Below are 25,604 nucleotides of genomic sequence, written 5' to 3' on the forward strand. Positions count from 1 at the left end.
GAGATGGCCAAGGGCCGCAGGCTGGGTGATGCTCCCAGGGTGGAAGGCTGTGTAGTGCTGAGTGAAGCTGAGTCCAGGCGGAGGAAGAGGGGTGCTCAGGGGACAGTCACTTGGTCTCTCCCAGGAGACTGGGGCTCTCGGCCGTTGGAAGCCCGACAGACGTCACTCACTGGGCGGCACACCAAGTAACTGACACACCTTACACTAGTGTCACTGGCACCGCCTGAAATCGTCAGGGTTACAAGCAAACTCGGGTGCTTCCCCATCCGTGCTGTTCATTTTCAAGGTTCATAGCAAAAAGTTGCTAAATAATTATCCATAAAAATTCCCTGACAGGGAGATCTATTAGTAAGTGGAATACGCTCCCTAGACAAATGGTTAAGAATGTCATTATTTGATACTTATTTAAATGATATTAGATAAAGAACTGAGGAAACGGGCGAAGGGGAGATGCTTGAAAAAATCTATAAGCCAAAGCCACATTTATGCCTGCTGTCCATCATGTACCTTTTATGAAAACATTTGCATCTTTCTGTGTGCTGGTATAACCCAGCTCCTTTCCTAGTCCGTGATGGGGAACACACACTACTTGGGCCTTTTTACATGAAGTCAATGATTTAATAATGGATGAGCTCCAGGTACCATCAGTTCAGTTCAGTCGCTCAGTCGTGTCCGACTCTTTGTGGACTACAGCATGCCAGGCCTCCCTGTCCATCACCAACTCCTGGAGTTTACTCAAACTCATGTCCATCCAGTCAGTGATGCCATCCAACTATCTCATCCTCTGTCGTCCCCTTCTCCTCCTGCCCTCAATCTTTCCCAGCATCAGGGCCTTTTCCAGTCAGTCAGTTCTTCCCATCAGGTGGCCAAAGTATTGGAGTTTCAGCTTCAGCATCAGTCCTTCCAATGAACACCCAGGACTGATCTCCTTTAGGGTGGACTGGTTGGATCTCCTTGCAGTCCAAGGGACTCTCAAGAGTCTTCTCCAACACCACAGTTCAAAAGCATCAACTCTTCATCGCTCAGATTTCTTTATAGTCCAGCACTCACATCCGTACATGACTACTGGAAAAACCAAATCTTTGACTAAATGGACCTTTGTTAGCAAAGTAATGTCTCTGCTTTTTAATATGCTGTCTAGATTTGTCATAGCTTTTCTTCCAAGGAGCAAGCATCTTTTAATTTCATGGCTGCAGAAACCATCTGCAGTGATTTTGGAGCGCCCCAAAATAAAGTCTGTCACTGTTTCCATTGTTTCCCCATCTATCTGCCATGAAGTGATGGGACCAGATGCCATGATCTTAGTTTTCTGAATGTTAAGTTTTAAGCCAACTTTTTCACTCTCCTCTTTCACTTTCATCAAGAGGCTCTTTAGTTCTTCGCATTCTGCCTTAAGGGTGGTGTCACCTGCATATCTGAGGTTACTGATATTTCTCCTGGCAATCTCTAGCTTGTGCTTCATCCAGCCCAGCATTTCTCATGATGTACTCTGCATATAAGTTAAATAAGCAGGATGACAATATACAGCCGTGATGTACTCCTTTCCTGATTTGGAACCAGCCTATTGTTCCATGTTCAGTTGTAACTGTTGCTTCCTGACCTGCATACAGATTTCTCAGGAGGCAGGTCAGGTGGTCTGGTGTTCTATCTTTTGAAGAATTTTCCAGTTTGTTGTGATCCACACAGGCAAAGGTTTTGGCATAGTCAATAAAGCAGCAGTAGATATTTTTCTGGAATTCTCTTGCTTTTTCAATGATCCAGTAGATGTTGGCAATTTGATCTCTGGTTCCTCTGACTTTTCTAAATCCAGCTTGACCATCTGGAAGTTCACAGACCACGTACTGTTGAAGCCTGGCTTGGAGAATTTTGAGCATTACTTTGCTAGCATGTGAGATGAGTGCAATTGTGCCGTAGTTTGAGCATTCTTTGGCATTGCCTTTCTTAGGGATTGGAATGAAAACTGACCTTTTCTGGTCCTGTGACCACCGCTGAGTTTTCCAAATTTGCTGGCATGTTGAGTGCAGCACTTTCACAGCACCATCTTTTAGGATTTGAAATAGCTCAACTGGAATTCCATCACCTCCACTAACTTTGTTGGTAGTGATGCTTCCTAAGGCCCACTTGACTTTGCAATCCAGGATGTCTGGCTCTAGGTGAGTGACCACACCATGATTATCTGGGTCATGAAGTTCTTTTTTGTGTAGTTCTTCTGTGTATTCTTTCCACCTCTTCTTAACGTCTTCTGCTTCTGTTAGGTCCATACCATTTCTGTCCTTTATTGTGCCCATCTTTGCATGAAATGTTCCCTTGGTATCTCTAATTTTCTTGAAGAGATCTCTATTATTTCCCATTCTATTGTTTTCCTCTATTTCTTTGCACTGATCACTGAGGAATACTTTCTTATCTCTCCTTGCTATTCTTTGTAATTCTGCATTCAAATGGGTATATCTTTCCTTTTCTCCTTTGCCTTTCGCTTATCTTCTTTTCTCAGCAATTTTTAAGGCCTCCTCAGACAACCATTTTGCCTTTTTGCATTTCTTTTTCTTGGGAATGGTCTTGATCCCTGCCTCCTGTACAATGTAGGAACCTCCATCCATAGTTCTTCAGGCACTCTGTCTCTCAGATCTAATCCCTTGAATCTATTTGTCACTTCCACTGCATAATCGTAAGGGATTTGATTTAGGTCATACCTGAATGGTCTAGTGGTTTTCCCTACTTTCTACCATGCTGGACACATTATCTCAGTTGGTGACTTCTAGGCTTCCTTCTCCCCCACCCCTGTTTTTCAGGCAGAGGATTTTCTTATACAAGCTCAGCTTGGGGACCAGGCAGGTCCCAGCCCCTGCTTCCCATCTCTGGATGTAGCACTGAGCAAGGAGCTGGATGCCCTGAGTACCAGTTCCCTCATCAGTGAAATGGAGGTGAAGGCAGCCTCTCGAAAACCTGGCTGCTGTGAAGATGAAAAAATATAGGTTAAAAAAGCATTAGTCTCAAGCTACCAATGGTATTTTTCACAGAACTAGACCAAAGAATTTCACAATTTGTATGGAAATACAAAAAACCTCGGATAGCCAAAGTAATCTTGAGAAAGAAGAATGGAACTGGAGGAATCAACCTGCCTGACTTCAGACTCTACTACAAAGCCACAGTCATCAAGACAGTATGGTACTGGCACAAAGACAGAAATATAGATCAATGGAACAGAATAGAAAGCCCAGAGATAAATCCACGAACCTATGGACACCTTATCTTTGACAAAGGAGGCAAGGATATACAATGGAAAAAAGACAACCTCTTTAACAAGTGGTGCTGGGAAAACTGGTCAACCACTTGTAAAAGAATGAAACTAGAACACTTTCTAACACCATACACAAAAATAAACTCAAAATGGATTAAAGATCTAAATGTAAGACCAGAAACTATAAAACTCCTAGAGGAGAACATAGGCAAAACACTCTCCGACATAAATCACAGCAAGATCCTCTATGACCCACCTCCCAGAATATTGGAAATAAAAGCAAAACTAAACAAATGGGATCTAATGAAACTTAAAAGCTTTTGCACTACAAAGGAAACTATAAGTAAGGTGAAAAGACAGCCCTCAGATTGGGAGAAAATAATAGCAAATGAAGAAACAGACAAAGGATTAATCTCAAAAATATACAAGCAACTCCTGAAGCTCAATTCCAGAAAAATAAATGACCCAATCAAAAAATGGGCCAAAGAACTAAACAGACATTTCTCCAAAGAAGACATACAGATGGCTAACAAACACATGAAAAGATGCTCAACATCACTCATTATTAGAGAAATGCAAATCAAAACCACAATGAGGTACCATTACACGCCAGTCAGGATGGCTGCTATCCAAAAGTCTACAAGCAATAAATGCTGGAGAGGGTGTGGAGAAAAGGGAACTCTCTTACACTGTTGGTGGGAATGCAAACTAGTACAGCCGCTATGGAGAACAGTGTGGAGATTCTTAAAAAACTGGAAATAGAACTGCCATATGACCCAGCAATCCCACTTCTGGGCATACACACTGAGGAAACCAGATCTGAAAGAGATACATGCACCCCAATGTTCATTGCAGCACTGTTTATAATAGCCAGGACATGGAAGCAACCTAGATGCCCATCAGCAGATGAATGGATAAGGAAGCTGTGGTACATATACACCATGGAATATTACTCAGCCATTAAAAAGAATTCATTTGAACCAGTCCTAATGAGATGGATGAAACTGGAGCCCATTATACAGAGTGAAGTAAGCCAGAAAGATAAAGAACATTACAGCATACTAACACATATATATGGAATTTAGAAAGATGGTAACGATAACCCTATATGCAAAACAGAAAAAGAGACACAGAAATACAGAACAGACTTTTGAACTCTGTGGGAGAATGTGAGGGTGGGATGTTTCAAAAGAACAGCATGTATACTATCTATGGTGAAACAGATCACCAGCCCAGGTGGGATGCATGAGACAAGTGCTTGGGCCTGGTGCACTGGGAAGACCCAGAGGAATCGGGTGGAGAGGGAGGTGGGAGGGGGGATCGGGATGGGGAATACGTGTAAATCTATGGCTGATTCATATCAATGTATGACAAAACCCACTGAAATGTTGTGAAGTAATTAGCCTCCAACTAATAAAAAAAAAAAAAAAGAAAGAAAATTAAAGGAGTAATAAAGGACTTATATTAAAAAAAAAAAAAGCATTAGTCTAAAACCAACCATAGGAAGTCCTCTATTCAAGGAAGTTAGCATTTAAAACAATAGGTATCATCACTGTGAATCTACTCTTTTCCTTCCCCATTGAGCTGTTTTCCATATATCATTGTTGATCATTTATTTCTGATAGCCTGTGAATCTCACAGGAGCACAAACCCTCTCCAAAGCAGATTTAATTGGGAGTAAAAAGGCAGGAATCCTATGAAAAAGAAATCCCTGTGGCTATGTAAATGTGAGGGGTAAATATTTCACCGACTTAAAGGCTCCAGTGTTTGTTATTCTATAAAAATCTGCCTATAAACTACGGTAACACCTCAATAGGTTAGGTCAAATTCACCCTTAGAGAAATTTTAATTTCAGTGTTACTATTGTTATAATCTGGGGGTGTCTCCCAAGATGGAAATGTCAGTAGAGAAATAGGGGTCCATCTGAGAAGCTCATGTAACAGGCAATTTGGGGGCAAATATATTAATATATATATATCTCCTGCTTTATATAGTTTAGCACTAAAATGTATTTGAGTAATACCAAAGAACGTGTCTATTTAATTTTAACCAATGGGTTATGGGAATCATCAAAAATCAAACACAGTAAAAAGGAAAAATATTTATGGCATTTTAAAGCTTATCCTATTATTGGTTAGTGCTCCCCTCAATTGTTTAACTGCAATTGGTTCCACTTTCTCAGTGTGGCTGGTTTTTATACATCTGAGTTAAAAAATAATGCTCCTCGCAAGTGAAAAGTTAAAGACCAAGACAAGGCCTATTAGAATAACATTACACTTTTTTATTCCCTGCACTTATTTCGCCAATTACTAATTATTTCCCTTTTCCTATGCAACAAAATAGAAGCCATAAAATCTTTGATTTAATGAAAACTTCCTTACCAAATAGGTCCTCCAACTCTGCTGAAGGCTCCTAGGTAATTTATCTACCTCAGTAGGCAATGACCTTTTGTGAATCATGAGTCATCCCTCACTCCTAATGAGATGGATCCAGATGCCGTCCCGCCCTCCGAAGGCCCCCTCCTCCCTCCCCGACAGAGGCCGGCTCCCGCGGCCGCCTCCCAAGTTACCCAAGTGGGAGTCCCCGCGCAGGGAGCCCGCTCCGCCTCCTTGCGCCCCTCCCTCACAGTGGCTGAACCCCGACCCTGCTTCTCTCCACGGCCCCTAGGGAGAAAGATGAGGGCCGGGAGACAACATGCGTCTCTATTGTCTGGGAAGTAGAAGTAACCTCCTGGCGCCTCAAGAGGCCACGCTGCCCACTCTCCCCAAACCACAGTCGTGGAGGAAAGAACCGGCCTCTCAGAAGGCATCTTAGCAGTGGGGGCCCTCCCGAGGGCTCCGGGGGTGTGGATTGAGCTGGCTCCAATGTCCGCATTTATTTGTAAACTGCCTACATGCATTGCTGACTGTGTATCATTTCCTGTATTATGTTATATACAGGTATTAATATTACTACTCATGTTACTAATTTATACATGGCACATTGATTCTATTGCTGTGTATGTATTACTGTCCTGCTCCAATATATTCAGTGCATTATAAAACAAATAGGGAAAATAGAAGAAGCACGAGGTCAATTATAAAGATATTTTTGATTTTTAAAATATCAAATAGGTTTTGATATTTCCTCTCTGTTCACTCCTGGATTTTCTTGTAAATTGTCCTGCTTTTCAGGGGTCCAAGGAGAGCTTGACGTATGTGCTTGTTTTGGTCCAAAGCAGGTCACCTCCTGCCATAAGGAACCGTGTTGGCGGCTGGGGCCACAGACCTCTCCCATCACACTAGATTAGCAACTGAAAGATCAACACAGCCTCCTCCCAGCCGGCCAAGCTCTCCCCATCCCTCCAACATGCTTTTCATGCTATGCTTTACATTCGCAATAGTGACTGCTGCTGGGGGAGTGAAAATATTTGCAGACAAAAAGCTCTGGAATTCCCTCCAGAATGTTTGAGGGATCTATCTTCAAGTAGCTGGGCCATGGTGGAAGGTCTTGAAACAGCGGCAGGCTTTGGAGGCCCTGGCACAGGCCCATTGGGCACAGCCTGCGAATTCCAGACGGCCTGGGATCTGAACCAGGGAGGACTCATCCTTTTCTGAATCAGAGGTGCTCTTTCACTGCTGCCTTAACCAGAGGAACACTGCGTGAAGGGAAAAGACAAGCACCTTGAGATGCGGAAGCAGGTAGTGTGTGGAGGCACCTTGGAGTGACCTCAGCCTGAGCGTCTCCGGGCCTGACTTTGATAACGCCTGGCTGCCAGTCTGCAGAGCACAAGAAGGTCAAAAATAACTTGCAAATCAAAGTGCACAAAAAAATCCAGTCTTTGAAATGTTTATCAAGTGCTTTTTAATTAATATGTATATTCACAAAACTAAATGGGGCTACCTTTAAATTAGTTGAATGCCTGAAGTTGAATAAAATAGACTCTACATACAAATCTTACAGATAATCTTACATCTTTTTTTCCTGGAGGAAAACAAGAAACCTAATTCCTTCATATGGGATATTTATTGGTTAAGACCTAGATATTCCCATTTAAATGCCAATAAAATACAGTCATGGGCAGAGAAATTGTGGGGTTTTGAAAATAATGTATTCATAAAGGAATAGAATTCCTTGGTGACTTGCTGCATTTGAAATAAATATCTATCAAGAATGCTAAACACCTGAACCTATGGTTTAGAGATAATTTTCTTAAAAAGTAAAACAGAAAGGAAGAGCCCCTACCGATGCCCAGTTTCTTTCGAGGTCAGTGGTTTTGCTTTGTTCACATGTCTGGGTGAGGCTGGCGAGTGTGACCTGCCAATGGAAGCCACTGGGTTTGACACATCTCCGTGTCAGCTGTGGGATTTCTGCCTTAAATCTGTCAGGACGGCCCTGTGGCCACTTCTGCAAAAACCCTTGGGGACAAAATTTATTGTTCTACCTCAATAGCTTTTTGTTCACCTCCAAAATAGGGGTCTGGGGTCATACTAACGATTGTGGAGAGACAAAATGCTCTCTCTATATTTTATTAAACAGATCTCTTAATAATTAATCAAATGTGAAAATTATTTTCCATCACTCTGACACTGAGGCTAAAGCATTGGGAGTTTTGTTCTCAGCCTGCTTCTGTTCCTTTTAAATTGCCCTCCGTGGAGTCCCTCAGCTCCAAAGCAAGTGAGCAGAGAAAGCCCAATTTACGACCTGGCTTTTTCAACCATTATCACCCCTCTGGGCTTCTCCTGGAGAAAGGTTGGGGGGCTTTGTAGGTTGTCAGATAAACACCTGAGAAAATCTGTTCTCGGATCCCCCAGGTCCATAGAGGGGTCATACTGGATGGGAACAGCTCCATGGACGTCTACCCCGAGCCCGACCACACTGTGGCCCCTCAACTAGGAGCAGAAAGACACGGCTTCTTCAGTCAGAGTCCCTGTTTCAGGGGAAAAAACAGCTCGTGAAAGCAAGCACTACCCCGTTCAACTCCAGATGGGGTAAGGGGAGAGCACAGCGCTGGTGAGGGAGCAGCCCTGAGTCCCCTGGCCAGGCATCTGGCGTCTGTGTTCTGCCTCCAGCCAGGCTAGTTTAGAAGATGGGTGCTGTCTGAGCGCGCTGACGGAGGAGCCCCAGATCAGGAACCTTGCTAGGGATGCACGGCAGACAGTTCTGCTGGCCTTTCCTTACTAAAAGGCCAGAGACAAGTGAGAAGTGGGCTTTCCCTGCGGTCCGCTCTAGGAATGTTCCATCTGAATGGAGGAGATGTGAATCTTGCAAACACAGGACTAGGCAGAGAATGTAGGGGTGCGTGGGGTAAGGACGAGGGCTCACTTTGGGAGAGGGGGCTCCTGGGCATGTGTGGGAGGCATGCGTGTGTAGATGTGTGTAAGAGTGTGTGTGTGCACAGCTAGGAAACACGAAAGTCCAGTGGGCGACAGAAACGCACGGAAGAGCAATGGCTGCTGGCAGCAGCGTCGATATCCTCCCCCCGAGCACTAATTAGGTTATTAAGCAAACAGACCAACACAGGGTCTGAGGGACGGAAACACATATTTAGGGCTCAGTCACCCTCCACTTGGCTGTAAGTAATTGTGCGCAATACACAGTTCTTTCCAACCAGTGACTGTTACGAAGCTTCCTTAACTTCTCTTTAATTTACTCAACTTGAGAAAGAGGAGAGCTGTTTTCCACGCCAGCCAGCCACTCTTGGAGTCAGATTCTCTCCTCTAGGTCTCCGAGCTCTCAGGTATTTCTGAGAGGCGCCTAAGCAGCCACCACCTCCCCAGAGGAGATGCAGGATTCGGGGGTCACAGGAAGAGGTTTCGAGGGTGACAGTGTGTGTTTTCTGGGCGGCAAACAGCCTGTGCACCGGCTAATTTGACCTTTGCAACCCACAGGAACCCACATCTCCTTTGATCCAGCTGAATCCAACCTAGAGAGGTGGCTGCAGACACAGGATGGGAAGAGACCAGGAACAACATGGGGAGGATCTATATGCCATGGGAATAAATCTTTTTTTTTTTTTTTTAAGTCTAAGAGGAGCCTGCAGAAGGAAATCTGCAGCAGGCTGAGCCAGCCGGGTGAATGGCAGAGAGAATAGAGGCTATTTGAATACTGATGTGGCCCTCACTTTCTTCCATTTCCATTAATGACATGCTCATCAAGGGCAAACAATGGGACTGGCTGCCGGCGCCTGTCACAGTGTGTGGGTGCTGGGATGCCAGGCTGTCATCCCGGGCTGCATCTAGAGACCTGCACGCTAATAAGAAGTGCTTCTGTGCCGTCAATGCAGACAGGTGCTTCCGCGGCTGGGACATGCTCCATTCCCTCTCCCCCGAAACCCTCCTCTCCCAGCCCCCCTGACAGACACCATGAAATGCACAAATTAACAGCCCCATCATGGTGGGCTGCTGCTGCCTGCGGTGAAAGCAGAAAATCAAGTTGTCACCCAGGGTGCAGTGATAAAGCCACAGCCTCATTTCTCTGTTGGTGCCCTATAATAGCAAATGCCAGACAGCTGGATGGATGGGAGGCTTTAGATTAAGGCCTTGATGCACGCTGGCCAGAGAATTAGTAGTTGCTGTTTCCGTGTGGATATTCTGTTCAAAACAAACATCTGGAGAAAGCAAAGTTTCCTAGGGCAGAAATGCCCTTTGCTGCTTCTGGAATCAAAGAACAGTCAAGAGAGTGGTGTTTCCTCTCCAAAAAATCCCATAAGGTTTCAACCTTAAATTTGCTTGGGACTTTATCAAGGACTTAGAACCTAGGCAAAGGTTAACAAGAGGAGAAGTGGGGAAAGATGAGATGGTTGGATGGCATCACCAACTCAATGGCCATGAGTTTGAGCAAACTCTGGGAGATGGTGAAGGACAGGGAGGCCTGCGATGCTGCAGTCCATGGGGTCACAGAGTCGGACACGACTTAGCGACTGAACAGTAAGTTAGCGGTGTCAGTGTCAAGACCCGTCTTGATGCAGAGACCAGTTCCGGGCTCCACAGAGCCTGGAGCTATGACACCCCATCCAGCAAGTCTCCCTCCTGCCGATAAAAAAGGACTCCTTCTTTAGAATTTTCAAGAGCCCCTGGAGCAGTCTGCCTCAAGCTGACCCTGTATCCCAGGCCTCCTTGCTACACATCTTCAGAGATGGAAGCTGTTTCTCGTGAAATAAAAGATTCAGGCAGCCGTGCCCTCTTGGCACCACGGCCAGCTGGCACTGAGCATCCAGTGGGGCGGCCTGGCCAGGGCTGACGGGGCCAAGTGTGCACCACGCAAGAAATGGAGGGGCCTGAGCCCTTCAGACTCCAAGGAGTTTAATGACATAATGGCCTGAGAACTTCAACATAAAACAGGAAGAGCAACTAACGAAACTTACAACATAAAACCCCCCTCCTGTCATTTTTATAGTAACAGTAAAACACTTTATTGAATTTATGAGCTACATAATGACTATGAAGAATGTAACTTGAATTAGAACCAACTAGGACGTATAATGTCAACTATAAACCCTTTTCTATCAGCCCATTCCTTCAGCTCTTCTGTCCTCTTCCTTTCAACCAAGGGACACTGCCTTCCTCAGACTTCTGCCTGAGACAGAGTTCGCGACTCGCTAGTAAGTCTTGACTGTCCCTCCAGAGCTCCTCAGCTGACAAGGCTTCAGGGGTAAGACATGCTCTGGGGCTGACCATTCCCTTTGGAAGCCTCAGCGCCATTAACGTGCACCTTAGCAAAGAAACTCCTGCGTCTTTTCTTTGCGTAAAGTCTGTCAAATCGAGGTCTCTGGAGACACAAGTCAGGTTTTTCAATGTCTGTTAACTCCACGTTGTAATAGCCTTTCCCTAATAGAAACTACAATCCCTCCGAAGTTTATGAAAACTATCCTCAGCCCAGGACTCGGTGTGTGAGTGCGGGTGGTGGTCAAGCTCCTGGGGACGGGACGGGGGAGCACAGATGACTGAGCTGAGCGGTGTGCTGGGCTTGTGTTCTGTTTCCATTTCACTCCGTAAGCCTTTCTGTTCCCCAGGGCTTTTTCTGGAGGGGTAATAAAATAAAATGGGTGAAACAAAACCATAAGCCAGTTAAGTCTGAAAGACATGTCATCTCATCTAAAAGGAAGAAACGGACCATTTCCATGCCTAAGGCTGACAGCAACGCCTGGGCTGGCAATAGCGCTATTCCATTTGATTTATGGAATAATGGGGTGACAAATGATGACAAAAATAAACTTTTACTGCACTGAACTGCTCCTTTATTTATGAAATTTGGCCAAGTAGTGAAATCTTTTATCTGCAAGTTGTAACATGGAGTGGGAGCGAGCGATTATGGTGTGGTAATAGTAATCCAGCAATGGAGGCTGAGTCAGTTGGAAATGGATTGAGGTAAAATAACTACCGCACCATGATAAATGTGAACAGCGCTTTGCTGACAGATGATCTAACAGGTGTTCATAACAACTATATAAGAGGATTTATTTATGACCAGCCACAGCCGCAGCTCTGTAAATCAGCCCCAGCAGCTGCAGGCCGCGGAAACCAAGTCCCTGATGGAGGAGCGGAGCGAGAGCCCAAAGAACACGGCTCGCTCCAGAATCTTAATCGTCAAATAACGTTGCCTTTTTTTTAGGTAATTACACCACAGCACAGAAATCATAATTACTTTCAATTAGGAACAGAGCTACCCGTAACTTTGTTGACAAAATATTTTTATTTAGGCCCTGCGGTTTTGATGAGGCCCAAACAACACGGAGGCTCTGGGCTGCCGGCAAGAGCGCCCTTGGTGATGGTGACTTTGCTGTAATGCCAGTAAGAGGCCTTCTGAGTGGCTTCATTTTTTTAAAGCTCAAAAAGCAAACCTTTGGTTTGAAGGATACTTGTCCCACCCTCCCGCACAACCAAACTTCTGTATTATCCTTCCCGTGGCAGCATATTTGAGCTCACACCTTATCCTAAGTGTACTACCAAAAGGAATAAGCAAAGAGGGGTTTAAGTTTAGGTGGAGGGGCCCACCTTCATACAATCTTTAATTCCTTTGCAAAGGCAGAATTAAACCTCTTTCTCTTTGAAGGCCAGTCTTAACAATGCCTCACTGCTGCGCATAGAGATGGCTGACCCTACCATGAAACAAGAGTCCTCATTCACATCCCACTGATTTGAAGTAGGTTGTTTCTTACATAGTCTGAGAAGATGCTCTTCTGTGAAAAGCGTTAGTTGCTCAGTCATGTCTGACTCTTAGAGACCTCACGGACTGTAGCCTGCCAAGCTCCTCTGTCCATGGGATTTTCCAGGAAAGAATACTGGAGTGGGGTGCCATTCCCTTCTCCAAGATATCTTCCCAACCCAGGGATCAAACCTGGGTCTTCTGCACGGCAGGCGCGTTCTCTACCGTCTGAGCCTTCTAGGGGGAAACAAATCAGAATCTTGGTTGGGGTAAAGTTGGAGACAGCCAATGTCCCTTCCCCCACTCCCTCCTCTATTCTGATACCTTCCCCTTCTCTGACATTAATGAGCCCAGAATCATCTATTGGTTAGGTTTTCTTAACATCTCTAGGTCTTAGAATAAAGACCCTTCTACATTTAAGCCAAATCTCTGGCTCCCTAGGTTTTAAATGAGAAACCAGGCTCTCAGAATGTCATTAAAGACAGGTTTGAGTCCATTGTAAAAAGTCCTCATTTGAGTTTTGAGGGTTTGGGGTCTTCAGCGTGCATAATGAACCAGCTAGGAATTATATGTACAAGTGACTATGTACACCAAACTGGGGTGATTAGAAATTTTACCTTCACTTCAGCTCACAGTCAATCACCTAACCAGGAAAGAGACACCAGTGGAACTTAATACTCTCTAGCTACTTTAAGTCTGAAAGACTCATTCTGGAACCAGCAGTGGCCCAGGAAATAATTCCCAAGGAAACACCTGAAACTGGCCTACAAGCAGGAGAGGAAAACCAACCAAACCTGTTTCTCCTGATCTCTGTTCGGGAGATCCTACCTTTCCACTGTTCACCTGTTCCCCCCTTTCTTTCTGCTTCTGCGGACTTCCGTGCACAAGCTCAGTGTAGCCCCAGGGGTAACAGCTCAGCCCGGCGTTTCTTCCCTAAGCAGCACTGAGGTGGAAGCTGGGGGACGGCTTCAGGAGAGACGGGCTGTGTGAGGGGGCAAGGGCACAGAGGAGGGCAGGGAGAGGAAGGGGCCAGCACTTCAGCGTGGGAGCAGTGCAGCCTTCTGTACCAAGAATGTCTCAAAAGCGTCCTAAGATATAGCCTCTGCTGAGGACAATACATGCTCCCTCATCTCACTTCTGGAAACACTTCTCTAAACGCCACCCCGCTTTTAAGAGCTAGCCTCACAGGCTCAGTCAAACCTTCTCAGACCCCTCCAGCACAGTTATGACTTCTTCCCCTAAAGCCAGTTAACTCTTACTGGTGCGATCTGACAATGAATCTGCCAACTGCTTCTCGATCTTTCCTAGAAGAAATCTCAGCTTCCGAACAGCCGTGGCCTGAGTGTGTGGGTCAGGTGATCACGTGGAATCTAACACGTTTTTGATTTTACACATTTTACACACTGTTAACAACAACAAAAAAAACAACTACATACGATGGGTAACTTACCAGGCAGGCCAGATCTTAAAATCCTGCTTACTTGTAGCAGTTGAAAAGTTGTGGGAAAGAAGAGGAATGTTAGCAAAATAGGAACAGAATAAAGCACTCATGTAATTGTCTGGAGTCAAAGTCACATAAGGAGATGGAGTCTGTGAAGATTCAGAAAAGAAACTTCTGGCCCATCTAAGGGTGTATTTTTCTATTAAACACAATTTCCATTCATCTAAGACGATAACACTGTCATAAACTTGATTTTCTTCTCTAAAATCTTGAGAAGAGGCCAGAAGTGATCCTGAAAACTTTTCCTGAGGTAACTGGCCAAGTTGGAAGGTGTGGGGAGGGGATGGACAAGGATTTAAAAAAAAATAATCAAGGACATGGTCAGAAAGTAATTATCTCAATGAATGGACCTTCAGTTGATGGAGGAACAAACAAAGTGTGCATTCAGAAACTGGCCTCCTCTCACCTGGGAAAGAAGGGGGCGGTGGTAACACGGGCTCCGCAGGCCCCTGGGGCTGGCCTGGCACCGAGGAGTGGAGTGGAAGTGAGGCTCTCAGCACGAAACCAGGGCTCACTAACGTGGCCGAGGCCACACTGCCATCTCTATTTATTGCCAACTGGACTGTAGCTCTCTTGCGGGGAACAGAGCTCATCTTCTATGTTCCCACCCCTCAACAAGGGTTACCGTAGTTCATCACGCTCCACAGTGGACGGGGTCTTTGAATAGAAAGGAGACAGTAAGGCTCTGTTAATTTTGTGTTATAACATAGGACTTTTTTCCTCCCCTCTGATTATGTAAGAGAGGAGTTTTTCCCCCTTTAAACAAAGTTGCCAATAATGTCAGAGAGATTACAGAGAGGGAACAGAAAAGGTCAAAGATCTCAGGTGTTCCTTTAGCTGGGCCTACTTTTTTTCTTTTTTAAACCTCCCTTTATGTTATTTGTCATTCTGGGTTCTTGTCTTCTCTAATATTAACATTTAAATTTTTAACCACAGAAACATAGGTTTATGAGGGCAAACTTTTCATAAGCTTATAAAGTTGTTCAAATGTTTGCTAACAGTTATTGGGAAGGGCAAGTATCTAATATTTTAACTGGGTAAAAATTCATTGTTACAGTCTCTTCTTTTCCTTTTCTTATAATAAATAAAGCAAATGTATTGTGATACCAAAAATGTGGCTCAGTCTGAAATACACCATGTAAGCCATTCTTCAAGACTGGTGTACATAAAGTGTCCCATTAAGTGGGCATTAAAATGAAAAAATATAGCTGGAATTAAGAATTCAACATTGACTAACTCAACTCAATGGAACAATTTAAAAGATAATCATGGATTATGATAAAATTAAAAGAAATATGAGGAAAGGAACTCTGAATCACTGTGCCAAAGAAAGGTGAAAAAAACAACAAAAACCCCCTAAACCTTTAACTTGGGACTGCGGTAATTTTTCTCATTTCAGTTATGTGAAAAAATGTTAAGAAGCTACTGATGTTCAAGCGGTTTCACCTGCTAGCATACCACACATATTATTAATTTAATGTACATATTAAAAATTAAATATTAATGGTGATCTTTTTCAAAGGTAAAATTTATTGAAATTTCCTTCATTTTAAAAAACAGAAAAATGCATGACCTCTTTTCAAAGATGAGTGTCCTAATGTAAGGAAAATAAAAATCTCTCTACATCATGACATGCATTTGCCCCTCTGCTTTGATGACACTAAGCATATATATTTTTTTCAGAAAACAAATACTTGGCCTGTCAAATTCTTTATAATGTCTTAAAAAGTTATCGACTTAAAAATCCAAAGGTGTAAAGCCCTAGGAAACAGGTTGAATAATGGAAATGCCAAGGGGCTGCAATTACAGAGGCGCTTCTTGGTGTGAGTCCCATCACAGTATACATGTCTCCACGGTGAGGAAGGGCATGTTCCTGCTGCAGCAATACTTCACCCAGATTAACGGCTGCATTTCAGGAGCAGGAAAATGTAACCAGCTTACATTCTGTCCAGCTCACAACCTGAAAAATCTAAATCATTTTTTTCACAGCCTGAATGGCCCAAGAATGTTTCTGTTTTTCTTTACTCTTTATATATGTTCCATAATGTTTCAATCAGTGTACCGTCTCTTTTTACTTTCAAAAAATCAGTATGTGGCTCCATATAAAAGGACCTATCTTCAAGTCTTATTACCTTGTATCACAAAGTTTGGTAAATACAATTTCAACTGGCTTTAAAAGTATTAGGAAAGTTTTCTGATTACAGAACAATCTTTTACAAAATGATTATTAAAACAGTAACTTGTCTAAGTTTGTAAAACAAAACAAACAAAAAACCCCAAAAAACACTTCAGGGAAAAATGCTAAAATGTTGATCATATAACTAGTTTTTACGATTTCTATCATTTAGTTTATACTAGTTAGCTTCCAAAGGCATGTCAGTCCATCAGAGCTGGGCATCAAAATCTGTAAAGGAACAATGAAATTCAAAGAATTTCTTTAGTAGTTTTAACAGGCCTGTAATCAGATCTTTACTAAGATCAAAATTGTCTATAAGAAGACGTGAAGACTTTTGTTTTTGTTATTAAATATATCAGCTTTTTTCTTGGAGTTAACGGACTGTAACATAACTAGAAAACCTACCTGGTTTGAAAGTGGTTTTTCTTTCACCAACTACACCCCACTGTTTCTCTACATAACACTCAAAACATTTATTTTAAAGAAACCTCAGCATATGAACTTCAGGATTATAAATGATTTCTCATTAAGAATGCAAAGACAAATGTTATTCAGGTGCTAGTTTATTTATCTTATTATTCAGAGATAATTTCATGATGACAGTTGTCAATAACCAATTACAATACCAGGAAATTCGTAGAACAAAATTCTGCAGATAAATTGTTGTTTCTGAATTTAATTCTAAGAAGTACACTACCCCATTTTTCATAGACCAGGCTGAGAGGCCATGTCTACTATTTCTAGGCTAATTTTTGCTTACTGCAGAAAGGAAGATGACTTCCAGTGAACTTTAAGCAACCAGTTCATGTCCATCATTGTTGAAAAAGGGAAGGGAGCCGAGAGGGCCGGAAGAAGTAGCAGGACAGAGAAAATGCCACATGGATTTAGGAGTTGAGATAACTGACAGTAAAATATATGTTCTTTGGTTAGCAAAGCGAAAAGGGGGAAAGTATTGCATTCACGATAGATACACACTAGCATTCTAAAGCAGGAGACAAGAATGTCAAGAGTGTCTTCTTCCCCCACTGCCAGATGGAAGGGCTATTATTATAAATGAAAGGCAGCAGTGGTGGATGCCAGGCACTTTTGTTGTGTGCCAGATTCTCAAGTCCAGATGCAAGCAGGTTACCCCTGGGACAGGACGGGCTTCAGCTCCCGCAGCAGAACAGAAGCAATCACAGTCTTCTCAGTGTTTATGACGAGCTGCGCTGTGGAGGCTTCCTTCAGTTCCACTGTGACGAGCATCAGCGACCCACTGTGCACAGTTTTAGCTGCAAACCTGGAAGGAAAAAAACCAACACACCAGGGACCTTTTATCACGAGGGGGACAAAAGGAGACAGCATATATTCAAATAGGTTTAAACTAACTTTTTTTTCCTCAATAATTTATTACAGGTTCCCTACTGCCCCAAACCCAAAGACAAGCATTCTCCCCCAAAAATCAATAAACTGCCCAGCACCATGCTTACCACAAACAGGTAATTTCAGTATCTTGGGAAAAGAACAGAAAAAGGAGTTTTATTTTACTTATTAGTTTGAACAATAGATGCATGTGAATAACTCTTGATTACTACATATTTGAGAATCACTTATTCATTTGATATATAACATTTCACCAGCCAAAGGCCATTTAAAATAAACTGCTCTATTTTCATCTTTAAAACATGTTAAGAAAAGGTTATCTTTCTCAAAGAGCTTGAAATTTTAATTTCTCATATCTGAAAATGATTATGCAAGAAATTAGATAATTTTATGTGCATTATCGAACTCTTACTAGGTTTCAGTGAATTCATACATGCTAAAATATTCAACTTCAGTCTCTAACGTTGAGGACATGGAAGAAAATCACGTGACAGCCACGTGTAACACCACACTCCCTCTGTTTGTATTTTGTTTTTAATGTTCCGAACATTAGATCTTCTTTCTGCTTTAGAATAGGAAAGAGGAAACTTGAGGTCTAAGGCTCACATTACTAAATTCCAAGACATGAAGAACCTACTAATTACGTGGAATTAAAAGCAAAACTAGCCTTTTAAGCACTGCAATTGACTGCAAAGCCGTTGGAGATGCAATGAACCTCTGTCTATCCTGCTCATTCATTCTGCCTGCACAGTTGAGCCCCAGAGACGGAAGAGAACGGTCCCCTCCTAGGCCCCCGTTTTTTACATGGAGCGTGTTCCACAGATTTTGGGGGGGTGAGGGGGTCTGACTGCAGGGATGACTGGAGAAAAACAAAGTTGCTGCACATGAGCTTTTGAAAACACTAACAAGTGTGGAGCAGGTCTGTGACCTGCTGTGACCCCACTTTGCAGGGCCAATCCCCTCTCCCCTTTCGGCAGGACACGTGTCTGAACCTGAGCCATCTGCCTCAATTTGCGCGACATCTCCAGCCACAATGGCGCCCAGTTAGCCCTGACAACAGCGCACAATACAGAAAATCAGACCGCGGCGCTGACAGCACGCTGCGGGCCATTCAAGAGCAAGCCAACTGGTCAGTGTCTCCTGTCTGACAATTAGCACGGGCCTCGCACTGAGCCCACAGCCTCCTCAGGGATCTGTTTAATTACCATCAACATAAAAGAGGGAGTTTATCAGGAGACACTCAGAAAAACTTCACTCCCGACTTAATTAAAATATTAGCCACTTAAGCAGGAAGCAGATTCTCTTTAAATGGAAAGTAATTTCTTTTTTGAGTTTTTTTTTGAAATGACACCAAGAGCTCATAATATATTAGATTCTTTTTTTTTTCTTTATCTTTTTTTTGGGGGGGTGGGGTGGGGGGAGTACCTAATAAGCCATCTTTGGCCTAAACAGAATCATGAAGATCAGTTTTCCAACAATAATTAGAAAAATGTATCAAAAGCAAAACAATTATGCTAATTTTACTAAGTTGAAAATCTTTTCAACAATTTTAAGCTGTGTTTTACAACGTTAGCTAAAAAAAAAATATCAGCTAATGGGTGGTAGATAAAGTATATTAGAAACCTTCCTATACGTGTATTTGTTTACTGTATCCAAACATGCTGTAGACTTGCAAGGAATCTGATAGAGCAATTTTTCCACTGAGAGAAGCAACTATAAGTAAGCAGTTTAGGAACAGAAATCATAGAGGTTTCATGAAAGCTTGAACACACCCATCTGCCCTTTAGATGCCCACACAAGACATTAGGAGACGGGCACCTCAGCTGCACTTTTTTTTGGGGTGCCATTTTATTTTTTTAATTGAAGGATAACTGCTTTACAGAATTGTGTGGTTTTCTGTCAGACATCAAGAATCACCCATAAGTACACCCATGTCCCCTCCCTCCTCGGCCTCCCTCCCACCTCCCTCCCCACCCCACCCTTCTAGATTGTCACAGAGCCCCTGTGTGAATTCCCTGGACATACAGCAAATTCCCGCTGGCTAGCTATTTTACACATGATAACGTAGATTTCCATGCCACTCTCTCCACACACCTCACCCGCTCCCTCCCTGCCCCCGTGTGCACAGGTCTGTTCTCTCTGTGTCTCCATTGCTGCCCTGCAAATAAATTCATCAGTACTGTCTTCCTAGATTCCACATATATGTGTTAGTATACGATATTTATATTTCTCTTTCTGACTCACTTCACTCTGTATAACAGGCTCTAGGTCATCTGCACCTTTGAGAGAACACAAGATCACCTGCCCTCAAATGACCTCTGTTTTCTAACACCTTTTGCAGGTTTCTGCATTCCTTTTGTCCCAATTTTCGAGGTTCTTCTGCTTCACAGGAGAACCCTCTTTCTGGATTTCTGTTAAACCATGTCACCAGATGACAGACCCTAGGTGGCTCTATTGTCTCACCCCCTTATGCAACTTTCCCCACAGATGTGGTCATCACCAAACTGTCACTCAACAAAGATTTCGGTGGAGGTCCCTATTTCTGACAGGTATCATCATGTCAATGGCAGTCTTAGTAGTCTCTTCATTTACTTAACACTTGTGCCTTGGGACCATGAAGAAGAAGACTGTCATGCATTCTGAATAGGAAGGCAAAGTGCTGCTACTTGACTGTCAGGGTTGCACACCCCAAGGCGCCTTTTGTCTCTTTTCTATTCAAACTTAGGTTTGATCTTACAAAAATACAAACTCAGCAGAGACAACAGTCAATTCTGACGTCAGTATGTTTACAGAGATTAAAGCTAGTGTCCTGCTGTTGTTCAGTCACTAAGCCCTGCCCAACTCTCTGTGACCCCATGAACTAGAGTCTTGTACATGTTTTTAAGATATTTATTACCACAAAATTATCAATACAGTAAAGAATACAAATGTAGAAGGAAAGAGGCATTTGCTTACACTGCAGTGGAAACACATTAAGCAAATCATCCCAGCAATAAAATCTGTCAGCTGGTGTGAAAGCTACTGTCTTTTAACTAGTTCTCTATGTTCTAATGGGCACAAGTGGTGGAAGCAATGTTTTAAAGCAAAGGACCAGAAGATCAGATGTTCTGACATTCTCATTTCACAGTTCAAAAAGGATGTATTTAATTGAAACACAGCATGATTACAATTGGTTTGTTTTGGTCCATGGAAAGCAGAAACCACCCCTGCCTCCAATTTATTAATCACTTAACTCCCAAACAGGCTATGCTTTAATGTACATTTAAAAGATAGTTATGGAAAGAATACTAATTAGTAAATAACAAATAGCTAGGTTGGGGGTGTAAGAAACACTGAAGACAGCTTGCGTCAAATACTTGTATACTAAATTTAATGACTGACATCAGAACCTTTGAACTTGCCTCAAACTAAGATCACACTGTGATATAATGTTTTTCAGAAGAGCTGTGAAGTTTCTGATCATGGTAACGATGATAGCAGCATTTATTAAGTGCTGTGTGCACTGGGTGCTAAGTACCTCACTTGCATTATTTCTCTTGATTCTGAGTCAGATCAATTCACAGATGAGGAAACCCAGGCCCACAGAAGTGGAGAAACTTGCTCAAACACTTGGCTAGTGAATGGCTGAGCAGGAATTTGAACCCAAGCTTTCTGATTTGAGGTGACACAATTCTAATATATGCAAAATGCCCTCTTAGTATTTGTTTTTTATCTGTCAACAGTAAATTAAGGTTTTTCTGATTTACCTTTTATGCATATAATCTATTATTGTTCTAGAACTTTAAAAAGAAAGATTTTTCTCTTCAAAAACTGTGCATCTGATTTGTAGAGTTCTGTAATTCAAAGCATCTTGATTTGATGCTCTGTCATGACATATTTTAAATTTCTGTCTTTAAAGGTTAAAAAAAGAAATAAATATTCTCCTACCCCCCACTCCTTCAAAAGAGACACCAGCAATGAAAAACACAAAACCTTGAATGGAGCTGTAATGTAAGGAGGGACGACTAGAGACCAACCAACCTCGAACACCGGCAACACCACAAATGAGGACAAATAAGTGGGTGACAGTTAAAGATGTATTGCCTATGTATGATGGGCTCCATGTTATTAAAAGAATACCATCTAGGTATTTTTCATAATTTTTCATTTTCACTCTAAGCACCAAGCACTCGTTGTCTGTAACCACCGAGAAGGTAAAACTGTATGGATATATTTGTATTTCATCTTATTAAATGTCTTTTTGTTTATTATCTCTAGCAACTGACATTTAATTTTTGAAGTCTGTAAGAATTCCTAAGGTATGGCAAAACCCACTACAAATATTATAAAGTAACTAGCTTCCAATTAAAATAAATAAATTAAAAAAAATTCTAAGATTTAAAGAAAAAGACAAAATAAGCTGGTTGCCAAACCTAAATGAAAGTATGTACTACTCTTCTAAAGAAGCTAATATTTAACTATTGAGAAAATTTATAACTATTATGAGAACAGGTCAAATAACAACACATTTGAACAAATATATTATCTACAATACATGAACTTATTCCTTCATGCACTTAAACTGTCCTTTTTTTAGATTTGTGAGAAAATGGCTATGGACCTTAAATGCTCTTTGTTGGATTGAAAAAGAACCCTGCAACTCAGTTGTTTTTAATAACTTAAATGTTAATAGAACAACATGAATTTAAAAATAGTTATCTGAGAAGCTGCATCCATCCGCAGGGTATTCACAAACAAAAAAATTTTTTATGCAGAATCATATTTGCTACACTTAATGCAACAGCTCTAAGACATGCTTTTTCTTCTCTTGGATAGTCTTCCTGGTTTCTGATTTTTCTATTCTGAGTTCAATTTTCTTGTGTTTTCTGTTCTACTGGTTACCAGAAGCTGTGACAATGGCCCACTCAGGCTAAAACTTTTTTTTTTCCTACTCTGTACATGAAGCCTTCAATTACTGCCTGCTGAAGCAGACAGAATCCTATTAGTAAGAAAGACGATCACAAGACGCAGTGCCCTGCCCTAGCTGTATAAAAATAATTAGTCCAAAGTTGACAAATGTGTAATGAAGTCGCACAATAATTATATGTAAGAAATACTGGTTTGAATAAGCTTCCTAACATCAAGCACCAAAGCATGTTGATTTGTAGTATTATTTTCTAAAGGATTTAAATGATAAATCCCTACAATTTTGAGTTAATATAGCATAACATTTTTAAAAGGCAGAGAGTTTGTATGTTGTAAAAAATCCTATTTTGTTGACTATAAAAATGTAAAAGTTAAGCCCACTACACTATTGAATCAGTATTGAGAAAAAATTTAGATGTGATTCAAGTTTAGAGAATTTATCTGAAGCAATGTATTTTTCCCTATTATTTTAAAAAAAGGCCAGCAATATTGTAATGTTTCCTTTAACATTCTGATAAGAGTTAAAAGAATTAGCGACCATCATAATTTAGGAGTCTATTTTCCATTCTAATCTTTAGAACTTGTATAAAACATGATTCCCCACACTCTCTTGTCAATGATGCGTTCTCTTTCTTTATATAAGAAAGCTAAAAAAAATCTAAGTGCACTTTCTCAAGAAAGATACGAAACATCCCAGTTATTCTAGAGCATTTTTGGTTTGTCTGTTTGTGGGGGGTGGGGTGGGATGGGACTTAACAGAAAACCAGAGAGTAAAACAAATAAATTCTTACCCCCTTCTGATTCCTTACAAAACTGTCAGCCAGAAGGAAAACCATCAAGAATACCTTTCTTTCATTTTTACATGAAAACATTTATATATTCCTATTTGTAAAACTGTTGCATTGTAGAAAATTATCTCACAAACAGTAGAATTAAATAAAATTTAAATATAGAATATCCTAAAACAAAAATTAACTGCAGTTTGGCTATTTCTGAAATATCCAAATGCGCCTTTCGTGTAAAAATTAACTGAGGTCCACATTTGTTTTCCAACGTAACGCTGCTCAGAGCCTTCAGAGATCAAAGCAGTCAGACCAAGAAGCAGTGCTGCGCCCTAGTGGATAACCACCAAACTGAGAAAACTGATCACAAAATAGGTTTCACAATCTCAGTAATGTCTGAGACTCCAATTTGTTTTTGCTTTTTTTTGGAGGGGGACCATGCTGCTCAGGTTGTGGGATTTTACTTCCCCGACCAGGGATTAAACTGGGCCCTCAGCGGTGAGAGCACCAAGTCCTAACTACTGGACCACAGGGAATCCCTCTGACTTGTTACAGAGTGAGGTTGAAGCCTGGCACTTTTATATTATTAACAACTGTATGTACAAACTTTTGTTTTAAAACAGATTAAGTTTGGTGACTATAGTACCAGGCTTATAAAATTTGGGCATCAAGACATCAAATGTCATTCTTTTTCATTATGGTCCTTCAAAATTACCCAGTATTTAAATATTCCATAGTTATCACGGGAAAAGAAAACAAAAACAATAACCCAAAGATTGACCAACCTAAGAACCGAAACTGGGAAAATAGCAAAGACTTCACCAAAAAGTATGTATGTCGTTCATGTTTGTAACCCCAGTGCTAACAAAATCTGTCACAAAAGTCTTCAAAAAATACTGAATTAAGGAGTTACACAATGTGGATATTTTAGAATACAAACAATGGTATACTCCAATACTTAACCATTAAACATGTATAGACAGTTTAAGGACTAGAAATGAAACAAGTTGTTCTTTACAACTACTTCAAGTAAAAAAAAAAAAAACATTTTAATCCTAAAACAATAAACGATCTTTAAGTGTGCTGGTAAATTTTAAAAGTTGGCTGCCAGGTTGCCATGGATTCACAGTTGCATTCACAGCATCTAATTTTTCTAATAGTTAAGGACCTAAGTAATAACAGCAAAACAACACTTACTCTATTAGGATTGTAATTATTCTCAGATTGTACATGTTCAAAATTTGCAAATTAAAAAAGTGACACAGTAAACAAAATCCAAACCATAGATTAAGAAATATAGGGTGTAAAAAGGAATGTTAAGTCCTGAATACAACTTCATAATGAAAGCTCTTCTAAGGTTTTACTGGAGAAGCTAAGAATCAAAATAGAATCATGACACAGACATGGCTTTCTGCTTTCACTCAAATATCACATTTTCCCCTTGTAAGGTCAATTTGTTGTTCATGAAAGGGTAAAATGAGTAGGTTGTACGATATAACAAAATGAGTAGGTTGTACGATAATTGCTTTTAACAATATTACTGTATGTGAACGTCAGAATTCCTGAAACTGGGTTAAAATATAAAATGCTGAGACTGCTGAAAGGCAAACTTCTACTTACGGTCTAAGACCGTCTCATAGCCACCACTGTAATGTGCTACTAAATGGCAACCCAACCCAGAATTCTCGCCTGGGGAATCCCCATGGACAGAGCAGCCTGGTGGGCTACAGTCCGTGGGGTTGCAAAGAATCAGACACGACTGAGTGACTCAACAACGAATTCCTTTCTTGATGGAGCATATAGGACAAAAAGAAGAAAAGCTTAAATCAAACATCTTGTCTACTGGTATTTCTTAACGACTAACCTGTGAAAAAGAAACATACAAGGAAAAATATTTTTAGAAATACACCATGTGGCTGTCATTAACCACGAACTTCTGGAACATCTGTCTGCAACTACTTGGGAGTACTGGCTAAAGTGCAGATTCCTGGGCCCTGTCCCAGCGGCCCTGAATCTGAGTTTTTGGGTGTGGGTCCCAGGAATCTGAGTTTTACAAAAACTCCTACCTGGCTCTTTTATACAGAAAAACCTTAGAGATTTTGAAGGTACAGATTTTTCAGCTTTCTGCATTTTAATCATTATACCTTAGTTTATCAGAGGACAAACAATGTGATTAAGGCAAATGCACTTAAAAAAAAATGCAGTTTTTAAACTGCTGAATAAAAATCTCCTTCAAAACCGCTGAATTTAATTTCTTTCTTAGAGGAGAACAAGACATTTTTTCTGGCCCTAGAAAAACCTAGAATTTCCAAGGCTAGTGTCTCTAATCTCCCCTAAAACACATACTCTTTTAACTTTTCAGTCTATTTGTACAGTGACTTACTATTGTTCATTCTGCTTTTTGTATACATTACTTTGTTTGTTGTTGTTTAGTTGCTCAGTCATGTCTCACTCTTCTGCGACCCCATGGACTGTAGCCCGCCAGGCTCCTCTGTCCATAGGATTTCCCAGGCA

At 41.5% G+C, this 25,604-nt stretch overlaps 1 protein-coding gene across 1 annotated transcript in view; it reads right to left on the bottom strand.

Moving 5' to 3' along the window:
* Nucleotides 1–16,586: 16,586 nt before the first annotated feature.
* AP3B1 (adaptor related protein complex 3 subunit beta 1) overlaps nt 16,587–25,604 on the bottom strand; it is a 227,847-nt gene continuing 218,829 nt past the window's right edge. Inside the window, exon 27 of the mRNA XM_043470725.1 lies at nt 16,587–17,320. Coding sequence (XP_043326660.1) covers nt 17,167–17,320 — 154 coding nt within the window. The 3' untranslated portion in view covers nt 16,587–17,166. The remainder of the gene's footprint in view (nt 17,321–25,604) is intronic.

This window comes from Cervus canadensis, chromosome 6, assembly GCF_019320065.1.
Source record: "Cervus canadensis isolate Bull #8, Minnesota chromosome 6, ASM1932006v1, whole genome shotgun sequence".
Classification (NCBI taxonomy): Eukaryota; Metazoa; Chordata; class Mammalia; order Artiodactyla; family Cervidae; genus Cervus; species Cervus canadensis.